Here is a 26,903-nt window from a genome sequence, read left to right as displayed (position 1 = left end):
AAAGAAAGTCCAAAAATCCTTCTGCTCCCCTCACAACACCTCCAGACAAAGAGGGCAGATGCCTCGATAACGGAGGCAAGAGGTTTTCCTCCATGTCCAGCCTAGTGGTCAGGGCTGCAAACGCCTTAGCGAATCTTGGTCGCTACGACCGCCAGATGTGGTGCGACCTTTCCCCCTATCTGGATCAATTGCCAGAAGATGCGAAAGTGGAGTCGAAAAAGATCCTCCAAGAGGGAGAGAAAACCTCTTCTGAAGTCATTGATTGTGCAATGGACATTGCAACGACTGCGTTCCGCTCCCTTGCGGGAGCTACAAGGTTTTGTCCAGAGGTCCAAAACAAAATCTTGGATCTTCCCTTTGAAGGGGAGGCGCTCTTTGGGAAGCATATTGATGATGCGCTCCAAGAAAGTTAAGAAAGACACGGAGACCGCAAAATCCTTAGGGTCCCCTTTCGTGGGGCCAGAGGCAGAGGTAATGCTACCTACAGAGGGGGATACCAGCAACAACGGTATTCTTCATATGGATCAAACTCTCAATCTTACCGCCCACATTATAACCAGCGGCAAAATCAATCATCCACTTTCTCTAGATCTAACAACAGAGGACGACAAGGACGCTAGGGAGAGGACTTCTCTAAGCACCAATAACGGCTTGCTGGCTCTTACTACTGTCCCTTCTCCTGTAACACCAGTGGGAGGCAGAATCTCAAATTACTTCTACAACTGGCAGCAAAAAACATCGGATCGTTGCGTTCTGAAAATCATTCAATATGGCCATACCCTGGAATTTTTCCATGCACCACTTTCCAAGCCCCCTCGTGCCACCTTGTCAAAACATCTTCATCTTCTGCGTTTGGAAGTCCATTAAATGCTCCTGAAAGGGGCAATAGAGCTGGTTCCTCTCGCTCAGCGGGGAGAGGGTTTCAACTCCTGGTTCTTCCTGGTTCGGAAGACCTTAGAAAAGTGGCACCCTATTCTAGATCTGAGGGAGCTCAACACCTATCTCATCAAACAATCATTTTGAATGGTTTCTCTGCAGGACATCCTTAGTCTTCTCAACTCAGGGGATTACATGGCCACATTGGATCTAGGGGACGCATACTTTCATGTACCCATCCATCCAGCCCACAGGAAGTTCCTTCACTTCACAGTAGCCAAGAGCCACTTCAAGTTCACAGTCCTGCCCTTTGGACTCAGATCTGCTCCGCGGATCTTTACAAAAGTACTAGCTCCTTGGCAGCTTTTCTGCGAAAGCAACAGCATCAGGTTTTCCCGTACCTGGACGACTGTTTGCTGAAGGCTTCTTCCAAGCACGCGGCAGAGGAATCAGTTGCGGCGTACACACTCCTTTTCGACGATTTCGGTCTTACTCTCAACACGGAAAAGTCGACTCTGTGTCTATCCAGAACAGCCCTGTTCCTGGGAGCCATTCTGGACACGTCCCTCAACAAAGCCTTTCCAACCCTGGAGAGACCAGAAAAGCTGATGGCCATGGCCGGTTTACTGTTAAGAAGGCAGTCACTTTCAGTTCGCCTCTACAAGTCCCCCCTAGGGTCCATTTCTTCCTGCATTCCTCTAATTCCTCACTGCAGGCTACAGATGCGCCCTCTCCAGGAGGAGCTGGACTTGCAGTGGCGCCAAGTCGACGGGTCCTTCGAAGACAAGATCTTTGTTACCGTGTCCATGAGGGAGGCTGCAGCATGGTGGATGAACAAGGGAAACATTTCTCAGGGCCTCTGTTTCAGGATCATCCCAGCTCCTCAGATAATAACTACGGACGCCTCACTGGAGGGCTGGGGAGCGGTCTTGCAAGACCATCACGTAAGCGGCCGTTGGTTACCCCAACATAGTCTTCTGCATATCAATCTGCTGGAGCTCAGAGCGATTCGCCTGGCCTTACAGGCTTTTTTTCCGCTAATAGAGCAGTCTGCAGTCTTAGTACGAACAGACAATATGATGGCTATGCATTACATAAACAAAGAGGGTGGTACCAGGTCTCGTCTTTTGTCAAAGGAATGGGCGATCCAGCATGGGATATCGCTAAAAGCGGAGCATCTTCCAGGCGTTCTCAACGAGATGGCGGACACGCTGAGAAGACTGAAATCAGTCAGCCACGAATGGGAGCTGGACCAGTCCACCCTGGAACAGGTTTTTCGCCTATGGGGCAGGCCGTCCATAGACCTCCCTGACATGTCGGAGAACAAGAAATGCCAATCTTACGCAAGCAGGCTTCACCATCCGGGATCATTGGGGAATGCGCTTTCGATGGCCTGGTCAGGCACCTTTGTTTACGCGTTTCCCCCCATTCTGCTGATCCCCAGGCTTCTCGGGAAGCTCAAGTCGGAACCTTGCGAGATGATTTTGATGGCTCCGCGAGGCCCCACCAATTCAGGTTGGTTCACAGAGCTACATCTCCTCTACCTGGACCGTCCACTTCCTTTGCAGCCGATTCCTTCGCTGCTGACAATGTCCCAGGGCCAAGTCTGGCACCCGGATCCTCGATCCCTGCAACTATCAGCATGGCTCCTGAGTCCCGAGAATTTCTTGGTTTGACCCTTTCGGCAGAATGCAGAGATCTACTTTCTCAGGCACGAACCCCAAGTACCAATAAGACATATCGGTTAAAGTGGAAGCGTTTCTGCCTTTGGCGCCAGCAGGAGGTTATTCACCCTCTTTCTTCTGCACCACATGAAGTTCTTCCTTACATTCTTTCGTTAGCGAAAGCAGGGCTGGCTCACTCATCCATCAAAGTTCATCTTGCTGCCATCTCTCGCTTCAGACACACATCTTCTGATCCTTCCCTTTGGTCGGCAAGGATAATTAAGCAGTTTCTCAAGGGCCTTTTTAGAGTTTTCCTTCCAGTCAAGCCTCTGCCTCCTCATTGGCACCTTAACTTGTTTCTCACCCAGCTCAGGAAGCATCCCTTTGAACCTATTCATCTGGCGTATTTGAAATTCCTCTCCTGGAAGGTGGCTCTTCTGCTAGCCTTGACTTCGGCTAGGAGAGTAGGTGAATTACAGGCTCTCACCATTCAGGAACCTTTTCTCCAATTTAAAAAGGGGACATTGACACTCCGTACCAACCCAAAGTTCATACCGAAAGTGCCTTCAGACTTTCATTTGAATGAGCCGGTCAAACTCAAAACTTTTTTCCCTCAACCTACTACACCGGCAGAAAAAGCACTCCACTCACTGGACATTCAGAGGTGCTTAAAATTCTATTTTCAACGTACTAAGGACTTCAGGAAGTCTCCTCAACTATTTGTATCTTTCAGCGCCCCTCGTAAGGGCTTTCCCCTTTTCAAGCAGGGGATTGCTCGTTGGATTACTAGCGCTATCCAATATGGTCACAGAGCAGCGGGCAAGCCCCTTGAAGGTCGGGTCCGTGCTCACTCCACGAGGGAGATTTGTTCTTCGACAGCCCTCTTTGCCGGAGTTCCTATCTGTGAGCTCTGCAGAGCAGCAACCTGGAACAGTACTGAAACATTTACGAAGCATTACTGCCTGGATTCTGCAACGTATAGTGACACAGCAGTGTTCCAGGCAGTCCCGAGGAACCTCTTTCATTAAATGGTGAGCTTTCTCTTTCTACCCTCCTTCCGTCTTTCTGCTTAATGCTCTTTGCACATTTTCGAAGTTCATTTGCTTATTTCTTCCTTTTTTCCTTATGTTTACAATGTGTTTCATTTCCATTGACTGTTGATTTTAATGATTAATAATGAATGAATAAGGAATCAAGGTTAAAAAAATGTGCTCATAACTGCTAGCTACTCTGATTCAAGCATGGGAATCTATGAAAGTTCCAATACTGGAGTAAGAAGACAAGTTACTTACCTGTAACTTTGGTTCTCCAGTATTGGAAACTTTCATAGATTCCCATGTGACCCACCCTCCTCCCCTGGGAAAGCTCAGCCTTCAGAAGCTTCAGTTATGGTATTACCCTACGGCTACGAAAATCTGAGGTTCTCTCGGGAAGGTTCTAGAGATTGAATCTGATTGGTTGTTCATTTTATTTGGTCTCTTTTACAAAAAGAGGTGGATATGTTACAAAACTAGAATGGGCCTAGGCCTAGTTTCTTCTTTTGTAATGGTTTCTATTGCTATTTTATGTATACTGGGGACTCCCATCTCGACGACGGGGAATGATTCAAGCATGGGAACCTATGAAAGTTTCCAATACTGGAGAACCAAAGTTACAGTTAAGTAGCTTGTTTTCTTACTTGCGGATTGGCATCTGCAAAAACTCAGGACAAACACTTGAGTGGTAGTCTGGCTGTCCCTGATCCGGAGGGGTAATGCCTTGTTGTACAAAGTCAAGAATAAGGGGCTGTGATACACCAGTATTTGAGAATATCTGCAGTTCACTTAGCTATTGATGAATCACTGTCTCATGTTGTCCTGTAAAATACATGTCTTAGGCCAGGAGGTGCAAGAAGGAATTGGATGCTCTCTTTGCACAACAAACTGGCTCCGTTTTGTCAGAGTCTCAGAAACGTCTGGCCTCGTAGGTCATATTCTTTGTAGCTTCTTATAGCTAAGATACCTGGAATAGAGATTATATTTGAGGTGACGTTTGATAAGGCAAATGTGTTATTGATGGTGTCATACATGGGTGGCCAGTTCTCATGTACTCCATTGTCACATTGGCAGAGCTCGGAGATATGCTAACTTCTCTGATGATCTTGTACGTTACAGACTGCATATCTCTTTGGAGGCTATATTTTCATGTTTTCAACCCCCCATCCCGACTTGTTCACTGAAGCAGTGTCTTAGTGGTACTGATAATTGGAAATGTTGGATGTAAAAACTTGTATGGTATGATAAACGAGAAAAGGGTTATTGAGCAGCCAGGCCAATGGAGTTGAGAAAGAGTACTGAAGCCGTCGCTCACAGATGAACGTGGAAAACATGCAAGCAGATTAAGTGGGTATTCATGATTTAAATATGTAAATATAAGGTTTAAATGTCTACATCAAATGTAATGTATACCTACTAACTATGCAAGATAATCTCAGCAGATATATCCCAAGTACTTTCCTTTGGATGCAGCGTTTCTGCATCTCGGATGTTCTTTCCCTCAAGAGTAGTTCTTTTGGGTTCAGGTAAGATAAGGTAGAATACATAACTGGCTGGTTTGTGCAGATTAAGTTTACTGTGATGCTAAATAGAAAGTTTACCCTATTAAGATTCAGTAAAGATTGCATCCTATGTTATCACATATTAACATATAATCAGATTTTTGCCTAGTCCTCGCCAACCATTAACAGTAGATAAATATCACCTCATGTTACAAATAACACCCAGCAATATATCAATGTGTCATCATTTAGGACAAACAATCGCCCAACATTCCGAAGCTTTTTGTGAATAAGTGCCCCCCCCCCATGATTCAGTAATGTATAGAACCCCCTTTAGGTGCAATAACCTTTAGTATTTGAAAGAGACTATTAGTTTCCTTACCTTCAAATGACCCCCAGGCATCAGACTGGATCCGGGGAATTTTCTCTTCAGCAGTACCCCTGCGCATTGGTAGGTGGCGTTGGTCGACTCCGTGTTGTTCGTAGGCGTCGTGACCGCCAGAATGAAGTTGCGGTATCTACTTAGACACCGCCCCTGTGTGCTGATGTCAGTTCTTTATTGACGTAGTGTTTTTCGACTTTTGTCGACATCGTTTTCGAGTCATTCGACTCCTGGTACATTGAGGGTATATCACATCGACGGACCAGCTTCAAGCCTTGTGACTCTTGTCGCAAACTGATGTCAGTCATGGACCCGCACCTCGTGTGCCTTTGAAGCCTGGAGAGCAACCACAACCCAAAGTCGTGCTCCGATTGTCGGGCCATGAACCTGAAGTCTTTGCTGGAGCAGTCCCGAAAGCTTCTGGAGGCCCAACAATCAGCTCCGTGCCGCTTTCGGTCCCGGTCGAGAGGGAGGTCGCGGGACTGGTCGCGGAGTCACCAACATCAGTCCTCATCGAAGTCTTCGGGTAAGTCAGAAAAAAAGGCGAAGAAGCACTGTCGATGCGGGACACGAAAGGTCGTCTTCCTTTGGCTCCGCCCGTGGAGCCTACTGTGACGGCTCCAAGTTTACCCTCCATTCCCGGGAGCCAGAGCGTCCCCTGCCCAGCTTTGTGCCTTTTACGAAGCTCTCCACTCCATCTTAGGGCAGTCCAACTCCGCCGGCGTGCCTTCGGGCCCTGCGGACTCGGCTGGGGGTTCTAGGCCTTGGATGCCGGCAGCTCCAGCCTCGGCGCCACAGGGCCCCCAGGGATCCAGGCCTGAACCCGGATCGGTGCCGGTCGACCTCATGATGCCTCCTCCGGCACCAATTCCTTTGATAACGTCTCAACCACCTCCGACACTTGTTATGTCCTCGGTCGGCATCGACCCCGGCCTCCCCCTTGTCTTGGACACAGAGTCAGATCTGCGCCAACCGTTACTTTTGTACCACTATTCTCCCCTGGCGTTTCCTATCTCCCTGAGTGGCAGCCTGAGGAAGGAGGACTGGAAGGGACTTGTTGACCCTTTGGCAGACCAACTGGAGGAGCCGGACTGGATAGAGGAGTTGGGGTAATCCAGTGGCCTGGATACCTTCCCAGACCTTGGCATGCTTTCTTCCCCTACCTTGCCATGGAGGAGGGAGCATTCTATGCTGTGGTGTTTCGTAGGGCGGCTGAGGCCTTGGGCCTTCAGCTTCCTGTGGTGGCAGTCAGGACGAATCTCCTGACTGAGGTGCTTCAGCCAGCAGCTGCCTCTTCGGAGCCACTGCGGCCGTTCAATGAGGCCCCCACAGTCATCCTTCTAGGCACTTGGTCCAAGCCTAGCACAGGGGCTCCTGTGGATAGTATGATTGCCCAAATGCCACTGCCCAGCCCCAGGAGACCCCATTTTCCTCTCCCAACACCCTACCCCGAGAGCTTGGTGATCGAAGCCTCAACATCCAAAGGCTTGTTCCCTTCTGTTCCCCCAGATAGGGAATCCAAGAAGCTGGATCATCTTAGGAAGAAGATGTTTTCTTTGGTCAGCTTAGGACTGCGGTCGGTGAACACCGCATGTCTCTTGGGCCGTTACACCCACTCTGTGTGGGATACCGTTGCGCAGGGGCTGCCACAGTTTCCGGAGGACGCCCGGGTCACACACTGCAGTTGCAGAGACAAGAGATGCAGCAAAGTTCGCCCTCCGCTGTGGGCTGGACAACTCACTGGGTAGAACAATTTCTCTGTCAGTAGCCCTAAGACGCTACGCCTGGCTGAGATCCACTGGCTTTTCTGTGTATTTCCAGTCGACTGTTGGACATGCCATTTGATGGCCGTCGTCTGTTTGGCGACGAGGCGGACCATGTGCTCGAGTGCTTTGAGGATTCTAGAGCTATGGCCAGATCCTTGGGCCTCTCTACCACCTCTCGCACTGTGCAGTCTGCCTTTTGCCCCTTCCGTGGCTACGAAAGGGGTGCCCCACCACATTCCACCCAGGGCCACAGGCCGAGCCAAGCTACACAGCCTCTGCGCTGCCAGGGACAGTAGGTCCCAACGCCATGGGTCTGGGGGCCAGCGGGCAGGCCAGTCCACCAGTGGCCCCTCTGCAGCAGCTTCTAAGCCTTCCTAGTCCGACATTTCAGGGCCACCAGTTGCCAGTGGGCGGCAGGATACGCTATCACCTCCCCCACTGGCACAACATCACGTCCGACAGGTGGGTTTTGCAGATAGTCCGAAGGGGTTACTCCCTCCCCTTCGAGACTGCCCCTCCCTCCATGCCACCAATACTCCATCGCATGTCAGAGGATCACTTGGCTCTTCTCCGTCAGGAAGTTACGGCTCTCTTGGCCAAGGGAGCTATCGAGCGAGTCCCAGTTCCAGAAGTATGTTGTGGTTGTTCTCCCACTACTTTCTGGTAAACAAGAGGACACAGGTCTGCGTCCTATTTTGGATCTCAGGGATGTCAACCGCTTTCCGGAAGGAGAAGTTCAAAATGTTGACATTTGCCCAGGTTTTGTCTTCTCTCGACCATGGAGACTGGATGGTAGCGTTGGACTTGAAGGACGCTTACTTCCACATTCCTTTCAGCCCACAGGCGTTACCTACGGTTCATGGTAGGCCACGAGCATTATCATTTTACCGTGCTTCCCATTGGCCTTACCAGCACCCCTCAGGTGTTCAAGAGAGTGATGGCGGTGGTCGCAGCTCATCTGCGCAGATCAGGAGTTAGTCTTCCCCTATCTCGACGACTGGCCGTTAAAGGCGGGCTCGACCGAGGTTGTCGTCTTCCACCCCAGACTATGGCGGACCTCCTGCATTCACTGGGGTTCACTATCAACGAGCCGAAGTCACACCTGATTCCCTCTCAGAAGCTACTTTTCATCTGAGCTGTTCTGGACACAGCGCAGTTTCGGGCTTATCCTCCCGAGCAGTGAGTCCGGGATATTCAGGCTATGATACCGATGTTTCAGCCTCTATCACAGATTCGATGAGATTGACCTTGAGGCTGCTGGGCCTCATGGCATCCTGCATCCTGCTGGTGGATCGTGCCCGGTGGCATATGCAGGCTCTGCAGTGGGACCTGAAGTTCCAGTGAACACAGCATCAGGGGAATCTTTCCAATGTCGTCCAGATCTCAGAGGGCACTGCACACCAATTGCAGTGGTGGCTAAGGAACCAGGATTGGGTCAACGGCAGATCCCTCTCCATTCCCCAACTAGACTTCACAGTGGCGACAGATGAGTCACTCCTGGGATGGGGCAGCCACATGGGGGAGGCGGAGATCAGAGGCCTCTCGTCCGAGCTCCACATCAAGCTGCTGGATCTCCGGGCGATTCGTCTTGCGCTGAAAGCCTTACTTCATTCTGTCAAAGGAAGAGTAGTGCAGATGTTCACGGACAACACCACCACCATGTGGTACTGCAACAAACAGGGCAGGTGGGGTCGTGGACCCTATGTCATAGAATCACCAATGTTATCCTATGGCAGAAAATTCACTTAGCAGGTAAGTAGTGTTATTGTTACTTTTTCTTACTCAGTGGTGGCTCCTGGACCCAGCACTGGCCAACCTCCTGTAAACAGTTGAAAGAATATGTTTAAGTCATACAGACGATTTTTTAGGAATATTTTTAGTTTGTGAAATTAGAAACTTTTCTGGTGAAAACCACACAATGGATTCCTATGGAAGGAAATACAATTTACTTGTAAGTACGCTTAGAATTACTTTTCAGAGTCAGTGCTGGGCTAAAAGATGCAGCCCTTGGTTCTCTCCTGATAACATGTGAGTAAATCGGAATTCGTAGTTCGGCTGATTTTAGAGGAATATTTGTAAGTTTAAAAAATGGACACTTCGAAAATTTTCTGCTGAAAACCACACAATGGATTCCTATGGAAGGAAATACAAGTTACTGGTAAGTACGCTTAGAATTACTTTTCAGGGTCAGTGCTAATCTAAAAGATGCAGCACTGGGTTCTCTCCTGATTACAGGTGAGTAAATTGGAATTCGTAGTTCGGCTGATTTTTAGAGGAATATTTTTACAATGGTAAAGGAAGGGGGCGGGGCCTGAGGTGACGTGTGCAAACACGCCCTGTGGCGCGTTTTAAGTTGGGGAATTAATTCCTCTTCAATCCTGCGGTCCCCTGGGGGCCAACTAGCCCACCAGGTACCTCCAGTATGCGTCAGGGAGCTGCGTTGCAGAGAGGTGTTCAGAGGCCATGCCCCTTTTTACAGCTCCGTGGCGCTTCCTGGAGGTACCTGGTGGGCTAGTTGGCCTCTAGGGGACCTCATGATTGAAGAGGAATGGTTTCCCCAACTTAAAACGCGCCACAGGGCGTGTTTGCACACATATCACCTCAGGCCCCGCCCCCTACCTTCACCACTGTGCAAATGCGCCCCATGGCGTGTTTTAAGTTGGGGGATTAAGTCCCCTTGAATCCTGAGGTCCTCTGGCGGCCAACTTGCCCACCAGGTACCTCCAGTATAGCGCCAGGAAGCTGCGTTGCAGAGAGGTGTAAAAAGGGGCGTGGCCTCATTACACCTCTCTGCAACGCAGCCCCCTGGCGCATACTGGAGGTTCCTGGTGGGCTAGTTGGCCCCCAGGGACCCTCAGTATTCAAGGGGAATTAGTTCTCCCTCTGCAATCGAGCCCCGGGGGGTTACGGTCCCCAGGGCAGTTGGGGGGGGATTGGGGGCCCACAAATTTTTTTTTTAATTAAGCCCCTGGGATTTGGCCCCTGGGGGCAAATTAGAATATTCAGTGCTGTAGACCGCGCTGATTTTTTTTTTTTTTTTCGGCCGAAACTCGCGCTGGGTGCGCGAATCTCGCAGATTTATTTATTATTTTTTTTTTGGGGGGGGGCCCTGGGTGTCCTTGTGGGACCCCCTGAGCAGGCCTAGGGGGTCAGGGTGTTTCTACCCTGCCCCCTTGTCGCGTTTTTCGCGTTTGTTTTTTAGGTTTCTTGTGCCTCGGTTCTACCGAGGCACAAGATGGCTGCCAACATTCCTGATCTGGAGTGTTGACAGCCAATTAGAATACAGCTCGTGCACGGCAGGGTGCGTGCTGGGTGCGGGGAGGGTGCACGGATCCTCCGAGGCCAAAGATCTATTTGTACTTTTAACTCTAATTTTATCAGGAACTACTGAACGGATTTACACCATTTAAGCAAAAGGCACTAGTCTGAACTGAGGACTACCTCTTTGCCAAATTTGGTGTAATTCCGTTCAGCAGTTCGGGCTGTTGCTGCGTCAACAGGTCCTATGGGAAAATGCATGGAGAAAACGCGTTTTGGGACCCCCCTTTTTTCTCGGCCCCCGCTTGACGAATCACCGTAAAATTTTCAGGATAAGAGCGGACCAGAGCTGGGCAAAAGTTTTGAAAATTTCGCGAAGATTCGTCAATCGGCGCCAACGTTATTCCAAATAGAATGTTGCGGATTTCCAATGGAAAATAGGTCCTTACTATATCTACCTACTGGCGACCGCCAGTAGATATATAATATAACATGCAGTAAAATCAAACAAGTGTTCTTCTTGGCTGCTGTTGTTTCTTTATCATCAGGCTCGTGAACAAGAATGGAGGAACTGTTTCTGCTGCAAGTCCCCAGAGTCAGAGGCTATCCTTCTCTGTGGACGTTTTCATCAGGGCTACCTGTTGTTGTTGGATTGAAGTGGCTTTGTCCAGTCGCGAGAACGGCCCGCCGCCGGAGGGAGATCTGCGGTGCCCAGATCCCTGGGTGCCGACTCAGAATCGGAGACTCGAGCTGGAGGACGTTGATATAGGCAACCCTTACAGCCTTTTGATGTTTTATCTACCCTCTGTTGGTTTTTTATTTGAGATGTTATTTTGACATCCAGCAGCATCTACTTGGATTATAATTTGCAGAACACTTCATAGAGCAGAATCCTTTGAGCTTATAAGGAGCATGTATACGCCCACTGGCGCTGAACATCCAATAAAATCAAACAAGTCTTCTTCTTGGCTGCTGTTGTGTCTTTATCGTCAGGCTTGTGAACAAGAACGGTGGTTCGAAACGCGTCGAGCCATTAACGAACTGATAAACATTGGAACTGTTTGTGCTGCAAGTCCCCAGAGTCAGAGGCTAACCTTCCCTGTGGACGTTCTCATCAGGGCTATATATATATATATTACTACCACCCTTATCCTACCCTTATTGTATTCAACTGCACCCACTTGCTGTTGCACAATTTCATCCAAGAGTACAGGCCATAGTTTCAAGGCCATGGCTCTTGAACGATGCTCAAATTCAAAAGAGCGTTTTGATGCTTCTGTGTAAGCCACCAAACTCTATTTCATGTTGCAATCTCCCAACGAAATTATGTGTTTGAATTCTAGCACCTGAAATAAAGAAAATGTCCCTTCCAATCAGTTTGAGTATTTTGAACTTAAACTTTATACACCTACGCCTAGTGTTAAATGAAGCATTTTGTTATTTTATTGTTTCCTTGATCTAAATATTGTCTCCGCTTTTGAGGTTTGGATGAACTCAAAGAATTCTGTGAGCTTTAGTGTAACTGTGTACATAGTCGAGGTGTTTCAGTGCCCAAGAACATTCAGTAGTATGGTCTGAATCCTTAATCCACCCCAGTGAAATTCATAATGGAAGCCGTCTGTACATCTGAAAGCAACCTCCAAAAGAATGTAATGAGAAAACCTGGTTGGCAAACAGCTGGCCTTACGAGGAAATCAGCGTCCGATGGCAACAGCACCTGTTTCATCAAACTCCTCTGTGTGTACATCAAAGTAAAAAAAAATAATCGAAAAACGAACATTTGCAGTCAAAATTGTTGTCTTTTTTTGTAATTGCAGGAGTGTGTTGAGTAATTGCGTTAATGTTTTTCATTTTTTTGTTGTAGAAAGAAGAACAACCTGGAATGCTTGCTAAAGGTAAATAGCCCTTCCTCTTAAGAGAAGACACAGTTTGTTTGGATATGTTTGGGGTTTTCCGTTATCCGTTTAGTTAGTCATTAAGTTGTTGTCTTTTTTTCGGAAATGATAATTAGTGCGCATTTAAGCCCCCATTATGAGTTGTTACTTCACTCAAGGTCATTACCGTGGGTGAAATTCTGCATCTCGCACTTCTGAGTTTCTGTAGGCCCGAATGATTGAGTCTGCGAACTCTGCACCTGATAGTTTGAGTGTCTGGACTGGGGCAGATAGAGGGGCTGTGGGCAGCATCACAGACCGGCCTCTCGGACCACTGTAGCAGTAAAGGGGTAGCACACAATGCTCCCACCGGACAGGGACAAGCCTACCCTGCAGCCCTGCGATTCCCCCTAGTCCTGCAAACCCCGCCCGCAGGCACAATAAGTACGTTCATTTATTTGCATATTAATTAAAACCATTGCATACAGCTGATAGTAATACCGATCGTACAATAACAAACACACTCAATTTTGATACTAAAAGACCCGTAAAGCATACTAATTACATTTATAGATAAAATGACCAATGAAAAATTTGGGCTATTGGACATCTTGTTTGCGGGTCCATTGCTGGCCTTATATGGCTCGTTTCTTATTTAGCTCCATATGAGCCCATCCTCATGTTGTACAACCGAACATTTTTGTGTGTTATAAACTTGGGACAAGGGGTACCTCCTTGAACTGTGAAGTACTTCTTTTTTTATCCCCTTGTTTTGGGTTGTAAATTGCATGTGCTTTGTGCATGGTGCCTCTAAAATGCCAACTAACTAACCGTGGCCTTTTCCTGTGCCAATGCCACTGAGATTCTAAAATATGGGTTTCAAGAATTTTGTTCCCTGGCAAGCTAAGAGGATGGAAGTTCCACTTAGCCAGCAGGTAACTGCTTGTTTGCAGGTGCAAATATGAAGTTTCTGGAAAGCTAGCTTCATAAACCTTTTCCTTTGGGCCATGACCTCCAGGCATACAGAAAGAATGTGTACTATTGTCTCTCGTTAATATCCACATAGGTGACAAATTGAGCTTTGCAACAAGTCCTTCCAGGTTGGGATAAAGTCTTTGATTTCTATATGCCCAAAGTGATATAGCATGAATTTATGTTTTAAGGCGAGTGAAAAGTGGGCTAACATGTACTTCTGGGGTCTCAGTCATTTATGTGAATTGATTAATGTCCAGGCATGCCGGCTCTTTGCAAAGTGATTCTTCTCATTTAAATGAGACAGAAATCTGGTCGAAGAGTTAGGTACTCGACAAAAGGCTGCTTTTTTCCACACTACTGTTCGATGTCTCTCCGATACCTAGTTCATCTATTGTCTGTCCAAGGTATTCCCCCAAAAAATTTTCGTTTGTTCCTCAGTTTCCATGCAACATAGGTTGACAATTTCAGTCTCCTCAGAGCAGGTGGAAAATGTTAACCTTTTTATCTCTGAAATTATGGAAAATCTGACTGGAAAAAGACTTGGTATTACTGGGTCCTAGCAGTTTTTGCGCATTCCAGGGAAGAACCTTGTAATCGTTCGAATTTAGTGCCGGGATACCATCCAGCATTGCAAATTCTGTCCTTCCAGTATCCATACCAAATTCCGCATTATTCCTAATGAGGGCGCTAGTGTCCTTAAGAGAATCAGCTGTGATATTTAGATGATTGCGATGGAAGACTACTATGATGCAGCAGCGCACCCGTTGACCCTCATTTGAAGGCCAGGGTTCCTTCCTGTTCAAGTTCCCCATTGCAGAAGTACAGGTGCTGCATTCATGAGATGATACCTTCTGGATGCATGGTGTCTTGACATAAATCGAGGAAGTCCCCTTTCATGTGTTGTTTTTTTTAGGTTTGGCCTTTGAGGCCGCTTTAGATGTCTCAACGGACTATTGTTTTTCCAAACAGTGCAGACATAATATGCAAACTTAGATAGGCTTTTGATGATAGGGGGTCTTCCACTGGTCTGTTAAATTGCCATTCACATTTTATTTCCACTCGCCACACCATTTAGCAATGGGCCATCCCACTTTTTCCCATTAGCTCAGTTCACTTGGACTGAAGGCACTAAGCCTCTGCACATTATTTTCATCTGCCCAAATAGTTCCTTTCTCGTCAGTGACAAAACTGCTTTGAAGTGTGCTTTTTTTTTGTTTAGTATATTATCGTAAAATACCAACGATTTCTTATGCCTGCAACTAGGGTACCAAGTTAGATTGTGATCAATTTTCCTTCTCCTTTTTAAAGTTATGAAGTGTAATATTGCCTGTGATTTGAGTGTTTGGTTATGTAGTGATGTTCTTGTTTCCTTCCCAAATCATAATAATAAAATGTACTGTACAACTGAAAGGTTTGATATTTCTTAAAAAACCTCACTATTGAAACGGCCACGTCAGTGAATGTTTTTTAATGTAAACTTTTTAATGCAAAAATGTGGCAGCCACGTTTTGGTCTTATTTGTTTTCTTTTTCTGGCATATGCTTGCGAAAAAAAGAATTAAATTACACTGCTTGCCAAGACCAGACCTATCTGCTTTGCCAATGCTTATTTTGTACTGGTGGCAAGCGTGAGACAGTTATGTAGATTATTGCTTGGGTCGTTTCTCCTGCCCTGCAATTTCCTCCATGTTGTCTCTATTCTGTGACGTCTTTTCTGCCTCCTCTTGGGCGGATCAGTTTCTATCTTCAGCCAGCAGATTTTTTTCTATGTGTGGTTTCAGTAGTTTATTCATGCAGTTTAAGCATTCTCCGGAAGAATCTCTGATGTGATATGGTAATTCGTGGAGGCATCTCAAAGGAGTAGAGTGCACGTACTGTCAATACTGGAGAGGGAAACGCACGTAGCCATAACGCAATAGGTATTTTCTTCCCTGTAGTGTAATTTGTTTTTCCCGTAGTAGCGAGCGTGCATACAGATCGTGGAATGCCGATATAATTTGCTTCATAATGTGCAGAAGTGCAAGAATGCCCTCTCTTTAGATCCGCATGATTTGTATGCCAGATAAACGCACCCCTTGAAAGCAAAACCTCACTGGAGGGTGTTTGTCATTCGCACCTCACTTGGGCTTAGAAACCGCATTGTACGCAGGCTCATTAGTGCTAGACCAACTTTTATGTATAAATAGTCTATGCCTCATCACGAGGCAATAGCAGGTAGGCTTTTCCTCTAATCTTTCTCTGCACGTCGTGCTTCCGGGACTACAGCGTTTCTGTTTTTTACCTTCACCGATTAAAGCAGCGTACTTTAAAACAATCAGGACATCCTGAGTTTGTGATTACATGCATTGTTCTACAGAAGGACATAATGTTACATTAAACCGGAAAGGGAACAACGGTCGTTAAGTGTGTACCATCATCGAGTTGCTCGTCTGATACAATTCATATAATTGTACTTATGAATTTTAATAATGTGCTAGCCTTGTTTTATAGGTGTAGTCTTTTTTGTAAATACCATTTCATCCTCCGGTACTAATTCTTCAAAGTATAAACCGTTCCCAGAAAAAATATGTGTTTCTTGAACATTCTTGAATTATTCGCAGTTTATCTCGGTGTAGTGACTGTAAATTCTTGTTATCCACACTGCTTTTGGGGCATTCCTCAAGACATTTGCCTTGAAATGCAGACTGAGAAGGGATGCTTGGGCATGAGGTTTCCAACAGATCTTAGCAGAACACCAGTTAGCCCTTTTAGAGACTTTTAACAAAATTTAGTGCCTACAAGGTTTGCTTAATATTTTCAGAAAAACTACTTCTACTCCATTACAAAATATAATTTCTCCTTAGATGAGATGCATGGTGGAAGCCTTTCACTTATGAAGTTCAAGCATAAAAACGTTAGCCAGACTTTTGGCTTTGACAACACTTGTTGCTGATGTCCAACAGAATCCTCATAAAGGCAAAAAATGCTTTGTTGCTGATGCTGAACAGCACTGGAAAAGAGAAGCCAAAATGACTGCCGCATAGTGGTGTATGCGCTCTCATGAATCTCCATGCATGGGCGCATAAGTCATGACCAGGTGGCCATTTTGGGTTTGCTTTAATTTACTGTTCCAAGATGGGGATGGCTAATTATATTAAAAAGAAAGACAAAGAAAGCCTGTAGCCGAAGCAAGGAACAACCTTTTAGCAATTTGAAGGTTCTAGGTTTCTAAGACAGAAAATAATGCAATTTTAGACAAAATTCTGACCGTGAAGGGTGAGAGGTGGGGGAGCAAAGGTGGAGCTGATGGATGAAGGGGACCAGCAGTAGACAAGCAGTAGAGTTAGGTAGTAGGAACATCAAGAATTTTGCAAACAAATGTGGATGAATGGGTGCTGGATTTTCATCTGGTGCGGGGAGTATAAAAGTGTGGAGGTGAGATGGCGCCACATTATTATTTTGTAATATGTTGGTCTTTTTGAAACTGGACTTATCTTCCTTATATAACTGTAGTCTAGTGAAGAGGTATTTTTGCACTTTCTGCTTTGGAGACTTTTTTTTAACTAATATTGCTGATCCGTGGAAATTGAGTTGCTGACATCATTATTCAGTGATGCAGAAAAAAAGAGGCCAATGGCTTGAGGAATTAAGACATTCTCTAGTACTTATAACACTGTTTGTTCTTTTGTTGGTGAGTGGAGAATTTTCTTCTACTGACATGATTACCTAAAAAGTACATGGTAAAATTATCCAGTCTGTATGTAACATGCCTAGAAACATAAGCACCTAACTTTCAAAATCTGTACCAGACAAAGGCTCTATCTCACCTTCTTTATATCAGGGCAAGAAATCACAATCTACAGTAGGTTATATTAGTAGCCTAACTCGAGTGAAAGCTAACAAAATCTCTCAACTAAGAGTGCCTGTACAAATTGAACCTTTCGCAATCATTTAGCAATGAATATCGCAAATGATATGGGTAATGCCCACATACTAAAGTACTCCTCAAACTCTGTTCAGACCGCTCCATTAACAAATAACATTCACATTAGCAATTACAATCTAATAGAGGAAAAACTGAAAAGTACCTCTTCTTATGAGTAACATTACCTGACACACTCCTACACATGGTTGGTTGAAAGCAAGCTTCTATAACACATACATTGCCCTTTAAGAGTATGTAGACAAATAACCACTTAAAAAGTCAAGATAAAGCAACATCAATGGAAGGAGCACTAATTAATTACTGTAAAAGCCCTGACCTAGGGTAGCCTAACGCTATCTCTAGAGATGCCGATCTCATTTCATCTGGTTGGGGAATCTATTATAATATCGGAATCTTTGCATGCTTTGTACCACGCTCTCTCGTCAATACTATAATTCCTAGAGAAAACAGTCAATATATTCCGATCACACCTTAAACATGGTTAATGATTTCCTGAGGTAAATTACTGGTGTTTTCAAATGAACAGACAAGGCCGTCAGATATGCAGGTACACAATTATCTCATCAGTCAATTGATATTTCTAGTCAAACAGGTTTGGATAAACTTATTTGCAAAAGTGGGAGATTCAAATATTTGACTCTGACATTTCAAAGCATAGAAAGGTGAAGTATAGTAATCACATCACCTACACAGGAGAAAGGCCAACTATTTTCCCTCTAAAACTTTGTTATGAATTCTTCTCTTCTAAAAAGAAACACAATTGTTCCCAACAGAACAGGAGGTCTTACGTAAGAGTGACGTGTTTCCAGTATTTAATTGCACTAAACAAATGTTGAACAAATAGATAACTAAGCATAAAAATGCACACAAACATTGGTGCATCTCAAAAAGGATGCTCGGATTTCAAACATCTTCTAATTTATTCCCTGTACAGGAGGATTAGGAGTCAGAATATAAACATACTACAATGTAAAGAAATACTGTTTTTCAATTTAATGACTTATTATGCATGGACTTTTTTTTACCTTTTCCTGGCATCAAACCAATACTTAAATCGTTTTAAACTTTTATTTTTTTGCAGTACCTCACTTTAGAGTAATCCAAAGCAGAGGCTTATGCAGCGTACCCCTATTAGAGTCAGAAAATGTTCACTTATCTGTGGTGATTCTGGCAAATAAAGCTAAGGCAGACTAGATAATTGCGAAGGTGCATTACTTTTGTTTGAATAGTTGGTAAAAAAGCATGCAAATTCGGCGCCAAAGAGTTCCAATAAAATAAAACACTGTACACAAATGTAAAAGTAACAAACAGTGTTTCTAAATCATCTATTTTTGCGAATATCTTATCTAACTCAGGTGGAAGAGTCAGGATTTCTTCTTTGACATCTGTCTCAAATAGTCATTAGAAAGCGGATATATGATCTGAGATTGTTTTGCTGGTATTTAAAGTCCAACCTATGATAGTAGCAAGGAAAAAAATATGTTTTGGCAGCATCAAAAGAAGAAATGTCTGTGGAACACTTTAAATCTTGCAATTAAATGTTTACAAGAAATATGGAAACTGGGTCAATGGGTTCTTTCAGATTATTTTATTTTTTGGAAGCATGATTTCCCTTCTAAGAAAGGTCATCCAAGTGAGGGTCTTTGTATATGTCTGAGTAATAAATTCAACTGTGACTTTACACCTCTATCAAGACAATCTAACTTCCTGCAGTGCATCATTGTGACATTAAATTTGCCACACATCATAAATTCTGATAATGTATTATAGAATATCTACTGACCTCTGGTAAAGAAACAGGATTGTTATTATCAGAAATATGTGACAAAATTAGGGAATCTAGTCTCACAGGATATAACTAATGAAAATAAGTAACTTCAATGGTAACTTCAGTGATAAAATGACTTAACATCACATGTAGGACCTTAGAAGATCACAGAGCCTGCTATTAGAAATAGATAAGCAGACTTGAATGGGAAATCCATAGTCTCCACTATAACCTTAGTTTGTTGTAGAAATTTGAATGGGCAGGTGAAAGGTGATTTTCCCTCCGCTCACACTTGCCCAAGTAAAGGGGGCAGTTGAGGTGAGGTAAGGAAAAGATCGCTAGTATATGTCGCTTTTATTGACTTAACTACTCCCTTGGTAGAGTAGACAGTAACATCTTATGGTGGAAGTTGGCTTCCCTATATTCAACTAGCATTCTCCTAAATGCAATAATGTCACTGTAGTCTAAAACTTGGACACAGGCTCTTATAGGGTTGGATCGTGGCTTTACCTTGCAAATTCCTACTCCCAACAGCCTCAAACAAGGTTGTCTTTTAGTACTTCTTTAATGTGTGTGTTATATTTTCACATTTGAGCATATCCATGCCACTTAGGGTGGTACATGAAACCTACAAAAAGTGATGGGAGGCTGCTTGCAAGATGTGCAACCACTGGCAATTGCTCGGGGTAGCACTGCATGGGTGTGCACAGATGTAGGTCCCATGCTCACTCTGTCACAGCAACCAAGCTGTACCCAGCTGATGAGCCCAAAACTAGGGCACAACTGGTCTTGGGTTGCTTGTGCTCTGGTTCAGGGAGGACCTGGCTTGGCAGTTTGGGCTTGACTGTGCCCATTGGAACAGGGTCAAGACTGATTTGCATTTAGCTGGATCCAAACTGAAGTGGCATGGTGAGCAGAAGAATGATGGGTGGAGGTGCTACCCCGAGCTATTACCAGAAGGTTAGACTTATTGCAAGCAGCCTCCAGTCACCATTTGTGTGTATCTTTTGAGAATATTGGAGTTATCTATGCCCCATTAAGGGGTCTCAGCAGTTTCTCCCATTTACTCTGTCGGTCATGGATCTTCATCATTTCCAACTAGTAGTGAAAACCCTACAGCCTAGACAGAGCTAGGACAAGTCCCCCTGCAAAGATTTTATCACTTTAAGGATTTTATTAAGAATCCTAGCTTTACCATTCTGTTGTGGTGTGTAGAGCCACCACCTCTTCATCACATGCTTTAAAACACCTTCCTCTTACAGACATATCGTTGAAGGCCAGGGTATTGGGCTCATCATAGACCTGTGAGTTCTGAACCTGTTTCTTTCTGCTTGTCGACACTTTGACATGGGAACTCTGGCACAATTGGTAGAGACGTTTGAATAAGGGACAGCTTAGCAGTAACACCCAAATGCCTGATTTTGCATTTTCTAAAGACAGAACATCAACCATGTTTCAAAGGTTTCAGTTCATCACTTTCTATTGACTTAAGATTATTAGGGATGTGCTCAAAACATCTGAGCGAACGGCCCATTCTTCACCAGAGAGATTGGTAGTTCTGAACCTATCTATTTCTTATGGGACCTTAGACTGTAGCTCAGTAATTTACCTGCACTCTACTCTCCTGCATCTAGGCAGCTCCTCCAACCCATCTAAAAATCGGGGCCATACAACTTCATCTAAATCTTCATTGAAAACAGTTCAAAGCGCCTTATTAGAAGAACATAGTCATTTGAAAGCTATGGGAATCTAAACTCATTAAAGGATAATTATTTCTGCCACCACTTCCACGAATGATAATGGCAACCAAATCATCACAGTGTGGCTGGTTATTTCACTTCTAAGAGTTGTATATTTACTTATTTCTGGCCCAGGAAGTTAACGTTTTTTTCCTGGTACTGAACTAATTGTTTCCTCTTTTGCAGGGAAAGGTGGTCCAAGTCCTCGCAGACCATGCAGTAACCTTCTTTCATTTGAAAAAGCAGTAGGAAGAGTGTCTTTATTCCTTATGTTGACTGATGTTTAGCTATAGGAGTGGATGCTTCAGAAACCAATATTTGTTATTGACTTTCATTTGATGATGGCAGTGATTGAAGCGCACATTTGGGGCTCCAGTCTTCCCCCTACCTCGACGATTGGCTTTCATCAACCACCTCCAGATGGTGTAAAACCAATTAACATTGTTGGAGCTCACTATCAAAGTGCCGAAGTCACACCTGACTACTTTGCTGACCCTCCTGTTCATTGGGGGCTGTTCTGGATATGGTACCATTCCATGCCTTTCCTCCAAATCGGAGAGTGCAGGACTTTAGCGATATGATCCCAATGTTCTAGCCTTTGTCCAGTGCGGATGATGCTGAGGCTGCTAGGATCTTTGCCGTCCTCCAATCTACATGCCAAACAAACCATGTGGCATATGCAGGCTCTGCAGTGGGACCCCAAATCCCAATCCGCACAACATCCGTGAAATCAGTCAAATTTGTATCCAGGTTTTGGAAAAGACTGCAAAAAACCTGCAGTGGTAGATACTGGATCCCAATTGGGTCGGTGGCAAACCACTCTCCTTACCCCACGCAGAGCTGTTAGTGGTCACAGATGAATCACTACTGGGTTTAGGAGACCCTCTGGGAGAGGTGGCGGTCAGAGGTCGCTGGTCTCGGTGGAGACTCAACTTCACATAAATGTTGAAGTTTAGAGCTATTAACTTGATTTTGAAGGCCTTCGTTTTCACAATCCAAGGAAGGCTTGTGCAGGTCTCACGGACAATAGCACTGCCATGTGTTACTGCAACAAGCCGAGTGGAGTGGGGTCCTGGACTCTATGTAAGAGGCTCTTCTCCTGTGGAAGTAGCTGAACATTAAGGGAATTTCCTTGATGGTAAGTCACCTGGTGGGAATCTCTAAGTGCCAGGGTGGACAAACTCAGCCATCAATACTTAGCGGGTCATGAATACCAGTTGCATCAGAGGTGGCACAGGGCATCTTCTATCAGTGGGGAGAACCCTGGCTATGTCTTTTCGTCACTGCAGAGAACACTCCATGACAGCTCCTTTTTACACGTTGGAGTTTCCAAGGCAGCTCACTCTTAGAGAGGCTTTCCATCTAGAGTGCAGCTTAGGATTCCTGTACGCCTTCCTGCACTGCCTCTCCTGCCCTGAGTTCTGAACAAGATCAGAAATAATGGGCTCAAATCATCCTAGTGGTGCCATACTAGGCCAGGAGAGTGTGGTACCCAGAACTCCTGGGCGTGAGCATCTATCTTCTGATGAAGCTGCCGCTTTGGGAGGGTCTTCTGTTGTAGCATTAGGGTGCAGTTTGCATCTGCATGCCTGGAGATTAAGCAGCAGCAGTGGACCTTTTTCGACCTTCTTCCTGAGTTCTTTGGTGCCATTTTGGTGGCGAGTCATCCCTCCACAAAATCAGTGTATGCGGGTTATTGGGACAAACTTGTGACTTGGTGCAGCATCCGACAGATTGACTCCTTAAACTCTCAAGTTGTCTGAAGTTTTGTGGTGTATTTTGTGCCTTGCCCAGCAAGGCTTGCTTGGGCACTATTAAGGCCTATTTGTTGGACCTTTCAGCTTTTTTTTCAGTTGCCCAATTAGCCTCTTTTAATTAAACATCTGTTGTCTTGAGATTTTTGAAAGGTTTGTAACATTTATTCCCACCAAGAGGCTTCTGTGATGCTACAGTGAGAATGGAACTTAGTTCTCACTTTTTTGATGTGCTGCCCTTTTGAGCCGCTACACAGTTGCCCATTAAGACTTCTGTTGTTAAAAACAATCTTTCTCAATGCCAAAACATTTGCTAGGCATGTAAGTGAGCTGCAGGGACTTTCTGTCAACCCACCTTACACCCATTCTTTTCTGTGCTTTAATTCTCTCAAAATTGATCACTTCGTGTTGATCAGGCTATCACCCCTCTGGCATTGTTTGCCCCACCTCATCCCTCTAAGGAGGAAGAGAGACTTCATCAGTTGTACCATACAAAGTCCCTAGGCTTTTATAATGATCACACCAAATAACACTATGTGGACGATCATCTTTTTGTGCGGTTCTCTGGGGTAAAGAAAGGCAAGGCAGCTCAAAAACAAACCATTTCCCAATGGATAGTCCTTTGCGTAAAAAGCTGTTGCATACTAGTGACTGAACAGCCTCCAGAGGGCTTACAGGCACATTCCACCAGAACTAAGGCTGCTACCACTGTGCTAAGTGTGCTAGCCTTTGAGGTTCCTGTCCTGGACAATTGTCAGGCAGCTACTTAGGCATTGGTACATATATTCATGAAATACTAGTGCCTTGATAGCCAGAGAGAGGGGCTTTTTGCCCGCTCAGTCCTGTAGGACTTTTTGATGAGTCAGTTTATAGACCCCCAACCTTGGGGGGTACTGCTATACTATCTATTCTAAAAGTGAGGAATCTGAAATTAGAAGTATCCATCAAAAGCACAAGTTACTTTCAGTTACGCTCTTTCCGGTGGATACTCTATCTAACCGCAGATTCCACACCGACCCTCCCACCTCCTCGTACTGTGATTTGGCCTCTTTTTCCATCTATAAAGGTCCCAGTTTAGGAATCTGCACATTAGTCATTCCAATTTGTCAACAAGCTCTGCGTCTGAGGGCATGGACAGTTAAAAAAAGAAACTGACATCAGCGTGCATTTGTGGCGCTTCTATGCGGCTCAGTTTGTCACTTCCAGATTGGAACAGTGTCTCTGCGGGGTCATACAATGCTACCTACCTGTGCGCAGAAATGCTGTTTAAAGTTTCCAGATCCAGTCTAACGCCTGGGGAATGTTCCCAAGGTGATGAATCTGTAATTAGATAGAGTATTCACCAGAGAGTGTTAGCAAAGGTAAGTAACGTATTCTTTGTGACCAGATTACCAGCGGAGCTCTGATTTATCACTTTGTGAGCAATGATCAAAACTTTACAGAAGACCCTATGGGGTGCGGGCCTTGCCATAGGTGATATATACTCACATTGGGTGGTTACGTTGTGCCAGAAAATAGGCAAGCAGATATATAGAGTTGGCACAATCTAGCTTAGATTGTAGTTAAGACTTTCAACTGCTATATGACGAGTGATATTGCTGGAAGGGGGAACTTTTTGTGGATGTGGAACTGGCCGAAGTCACTACTTGCCAGGCTCACTACCTGCAAAACGAGAGCGCAGGGTGGTTTCATGATTTTTGGCCATGCTTTTCCCGAGGGCGCTGTCATGAGAAGTGAGCAGATTCTTCCTCCTTTTTGTAAGGGTACAGTTTGTGAAAGTTGGTGGTCATCCACCAACACATGATGGCTAACTAGGTTGCCAGAGTTCTGGAGCTATGGGTATCATCCGCACACATGTAAAATCAGGCTCCTACCTGATAAAGTAAGGTAGCAAGGAGTTGCATGTATAGATTGATCAAAAAGGGGAAGAGACTTGATCACCTTGGGCAAAAGTTTGGCTTCAGATGAGAAAGGGGATAGGACAACTGATTGATTTTTTTTTCTTCGATTAGAAATGTTTCTTAATGGAAAAATATTTTATCGTGGTTCGATGTTACCTGAAATCAGAAATATTATCCATCTTATACTGCTTTGTATGTTAAGCAACTCTGTTTACTCACAAGATCCACAACGTATGCTCAAAATATTTCTGGTATTTCTGATTGTTCCATTGTTTAATATGTCATATATATTTAAAATGAATCAACTTTTGTTATAACAAGGTTGTATTTTTTTCACTTTAAACGAGGAGTTAAAAAGTTTGAGGCATTGACCATCATTTATGTTCACAATATTTATTACTTTTGTGCACTAATAAATGTTTGGTATTTTCATTTTTAATATTTTTTTATAGCACTCAGTTTGGTCTCTGGATACTTCAGGGCGCTATGGGGGAAACATTTTCTAATGGAGACAGAGAGTGAGAGGATGCAAGATAGTAACGAGTGTCCATTAAGAAACTGACAAGGTCATAGTATTCAATCTTCTGCATCTAAGTACAAACGCATGTTAGCATTTGGAGCTGCTAAATGGCACAGAGTTATGGAGAGAGAGAATTGAATACTAATAGACGCAAACAGTCGTTAGTACTATATTTGGTATTCCAGGCTAAATTGAAATGGTTTTTTCTTTGCACTGATGTAAATTTGTCTGCACATTTGTTTCAATCACAGTGGCAAGTTCAATATTCTTTCATTATTCTTCATTTTGTTAGTGTTGCTGCTTGATTCGTTGGAGTCTACCATTGACACTCAAAACTTACAAGAACAGCAAGTGGTACAATCATTGACATCTACGGCTCAACAAGGTACCAATGAGATGATAGGATCCGGTAAGACTGAATTTATGAGGTCTGCCACTGTCAGTTTTATTATGAAATTCACTTTTTGTGTATTTTATTTTTATTTACTAAGTTTTATATAGCGCAAATCTGACCCTTTCAGGTATCAGAGCGATGTCTGAGAAAAAAAAATAACTTTAATGGTTTTGTACGTCTGCCATTACCAGAATCAATGTTTCTTCAAAAGATGCTGGCCCTTTTAAAAACTTTACATACAGACTTATTGCGATAGTTCACTCAACACCTTATTTCTACCCATGCATCTCAAATGTCTCTGCACAGTTTTTTTTTCTGCTTACTGGCAGGATGCTCTACTATGCTTCTTAACGCTCAGTTTTCTTTAGAAGGTATAGTTGTTTTTACTGTTCCCCTTTCCCCCTTTCTAAAAAATAACTATTTTTGCTAATTCTTTTTTTAGATGAGTAAAGATGTTTCATCCTCTTTTGTGCAAGAATTTGAAAATTGGCTTTAAGCAGTGCATAGGATATGGCGTTTTCTTTCAGCTGCTGGTCTCACAAGTCTTGCTTTCTCATATGGGGAAATTTTATCAGGTCTATTCTGCTTATCCAGAATCCCATGGGGTGTCTTAAAATGAGGCTTCTGTCACTGGTACCAGAGGAGACCTGCAACTTTGTGGCATGAAGTTGCCCATCTCATATTGGAAATTGTTTCAGGAGTGGGTGTGGCACCTGTTTTGGTATTACCTGCTAGCTGTTGTATGTGTGTCATCTCCCACATGCCAGGGTCCTCAGCTGGCTGTTCAGGAGACAGACTCTCTGTGTGCACACATTTGTGAGTACCTTCTTGTACACACAGTCTCATGATTTAAGATCAAACACTACTGTATGATCTCATAAAGACAGATAACAAAGCATAGGTGAGTGCTTCTACCTTGGAACACCACCAAACAGTCTCTGAGCACTCAATGTTGATTGATCCCTTAAATGCTCATTTCCTCTTAAAAGCCAAATTGCAAAATTCCTTTCATCAAAGGTGTAGACCTTCTTACTCATGGTTTGCTACTTTTATACCGATAAGAACTGAATCCACTGCTGATGCACTAGGTAGCTGAAAATAATCCAAGTCACTCAAGAGGACACAAGAATTATACCATAACGATTAATGATCTTTTAAATCTCTGGTACAGGTTTCTGTGCCAGGCAGTTCATTGAATGATTCTCTACTGTGCACCATATAAAGCACAATATTAAAGGTAAAGGACAGGGAAGATAAGGGACAGAATAAAAAACCTAGATGGAGGACACTAGTTTGAGTGAAAGCAGTGATACTACTGGAATGTATTGCATACCTTATTCTGTTCTCCAGGTTCTTTCTGGAGTTACTTATTTATGTTACAAGTCATCTGATGATTTTCCATCCCCCACCTCCCTTTTTACTGATATTGAGAGCTAGTGTCTGAAAAGTAAGTGGATGCACAGCTGGGCTTGTCAGACATAATATTGTGACCCTGTTAGCAGCAAGGAAAGAATCTACTGAGCATCAGTATTTAATGTACTCTTGAACATCGCCTTATAGATGATTTCTTAA

The 26,903-nt window shown here is 44.4% G+C and overlaps 1 protein-coding gene across 4 annotated transcripts in view; it reads left to right on the top strand.

Annotated features, from left to right (window-relative positions):
• The window catches only part of CEP162 (centrosomal protein 162), an 857,607-nt gene that overhangs the window by 235,326 nt on the left and 595,378 nt on the right, over positions 1-26,903 (top strand). For 3 of the 4 annotated variants that reach the window (XM_085611040.1, XM_085611038.1, XM_085611041.1), the window contains exons 8-9: positions 12,347-12,377; positions 25,230-25,346. In XM_085611040.1, the coding sequence (XP_085467166.1) occupies positions 12,347-12,377; positions 25,230-25,346 (148 nt within the window). The remainder of the gene's footprint in view (positions 1-12,346; positions 12,378-25,229; positions 25,347-26,903) is intronic. The other variant, XM_085611039.1, reaches the window with a different exon arrangement.

This window comes from Triturus cristatus, chromosome 6, assembly GCF_964204655.1.
Source record: "Triturus cristatus chromosome 6, aTriCri1.1, whole genome shotgun sequence".
Classification (NCBI taxonomy): domain Eukaryota; kingdom Metazoa; phylum Chordata; class Amphibia; order Caudata; family Salamandridae; genus Triturus; species Triturus cristatus.
Note: the sequence above shows the minus strand (reverse complement) of the source record. Positions and strands in the feature narration are given on the sequence as shown.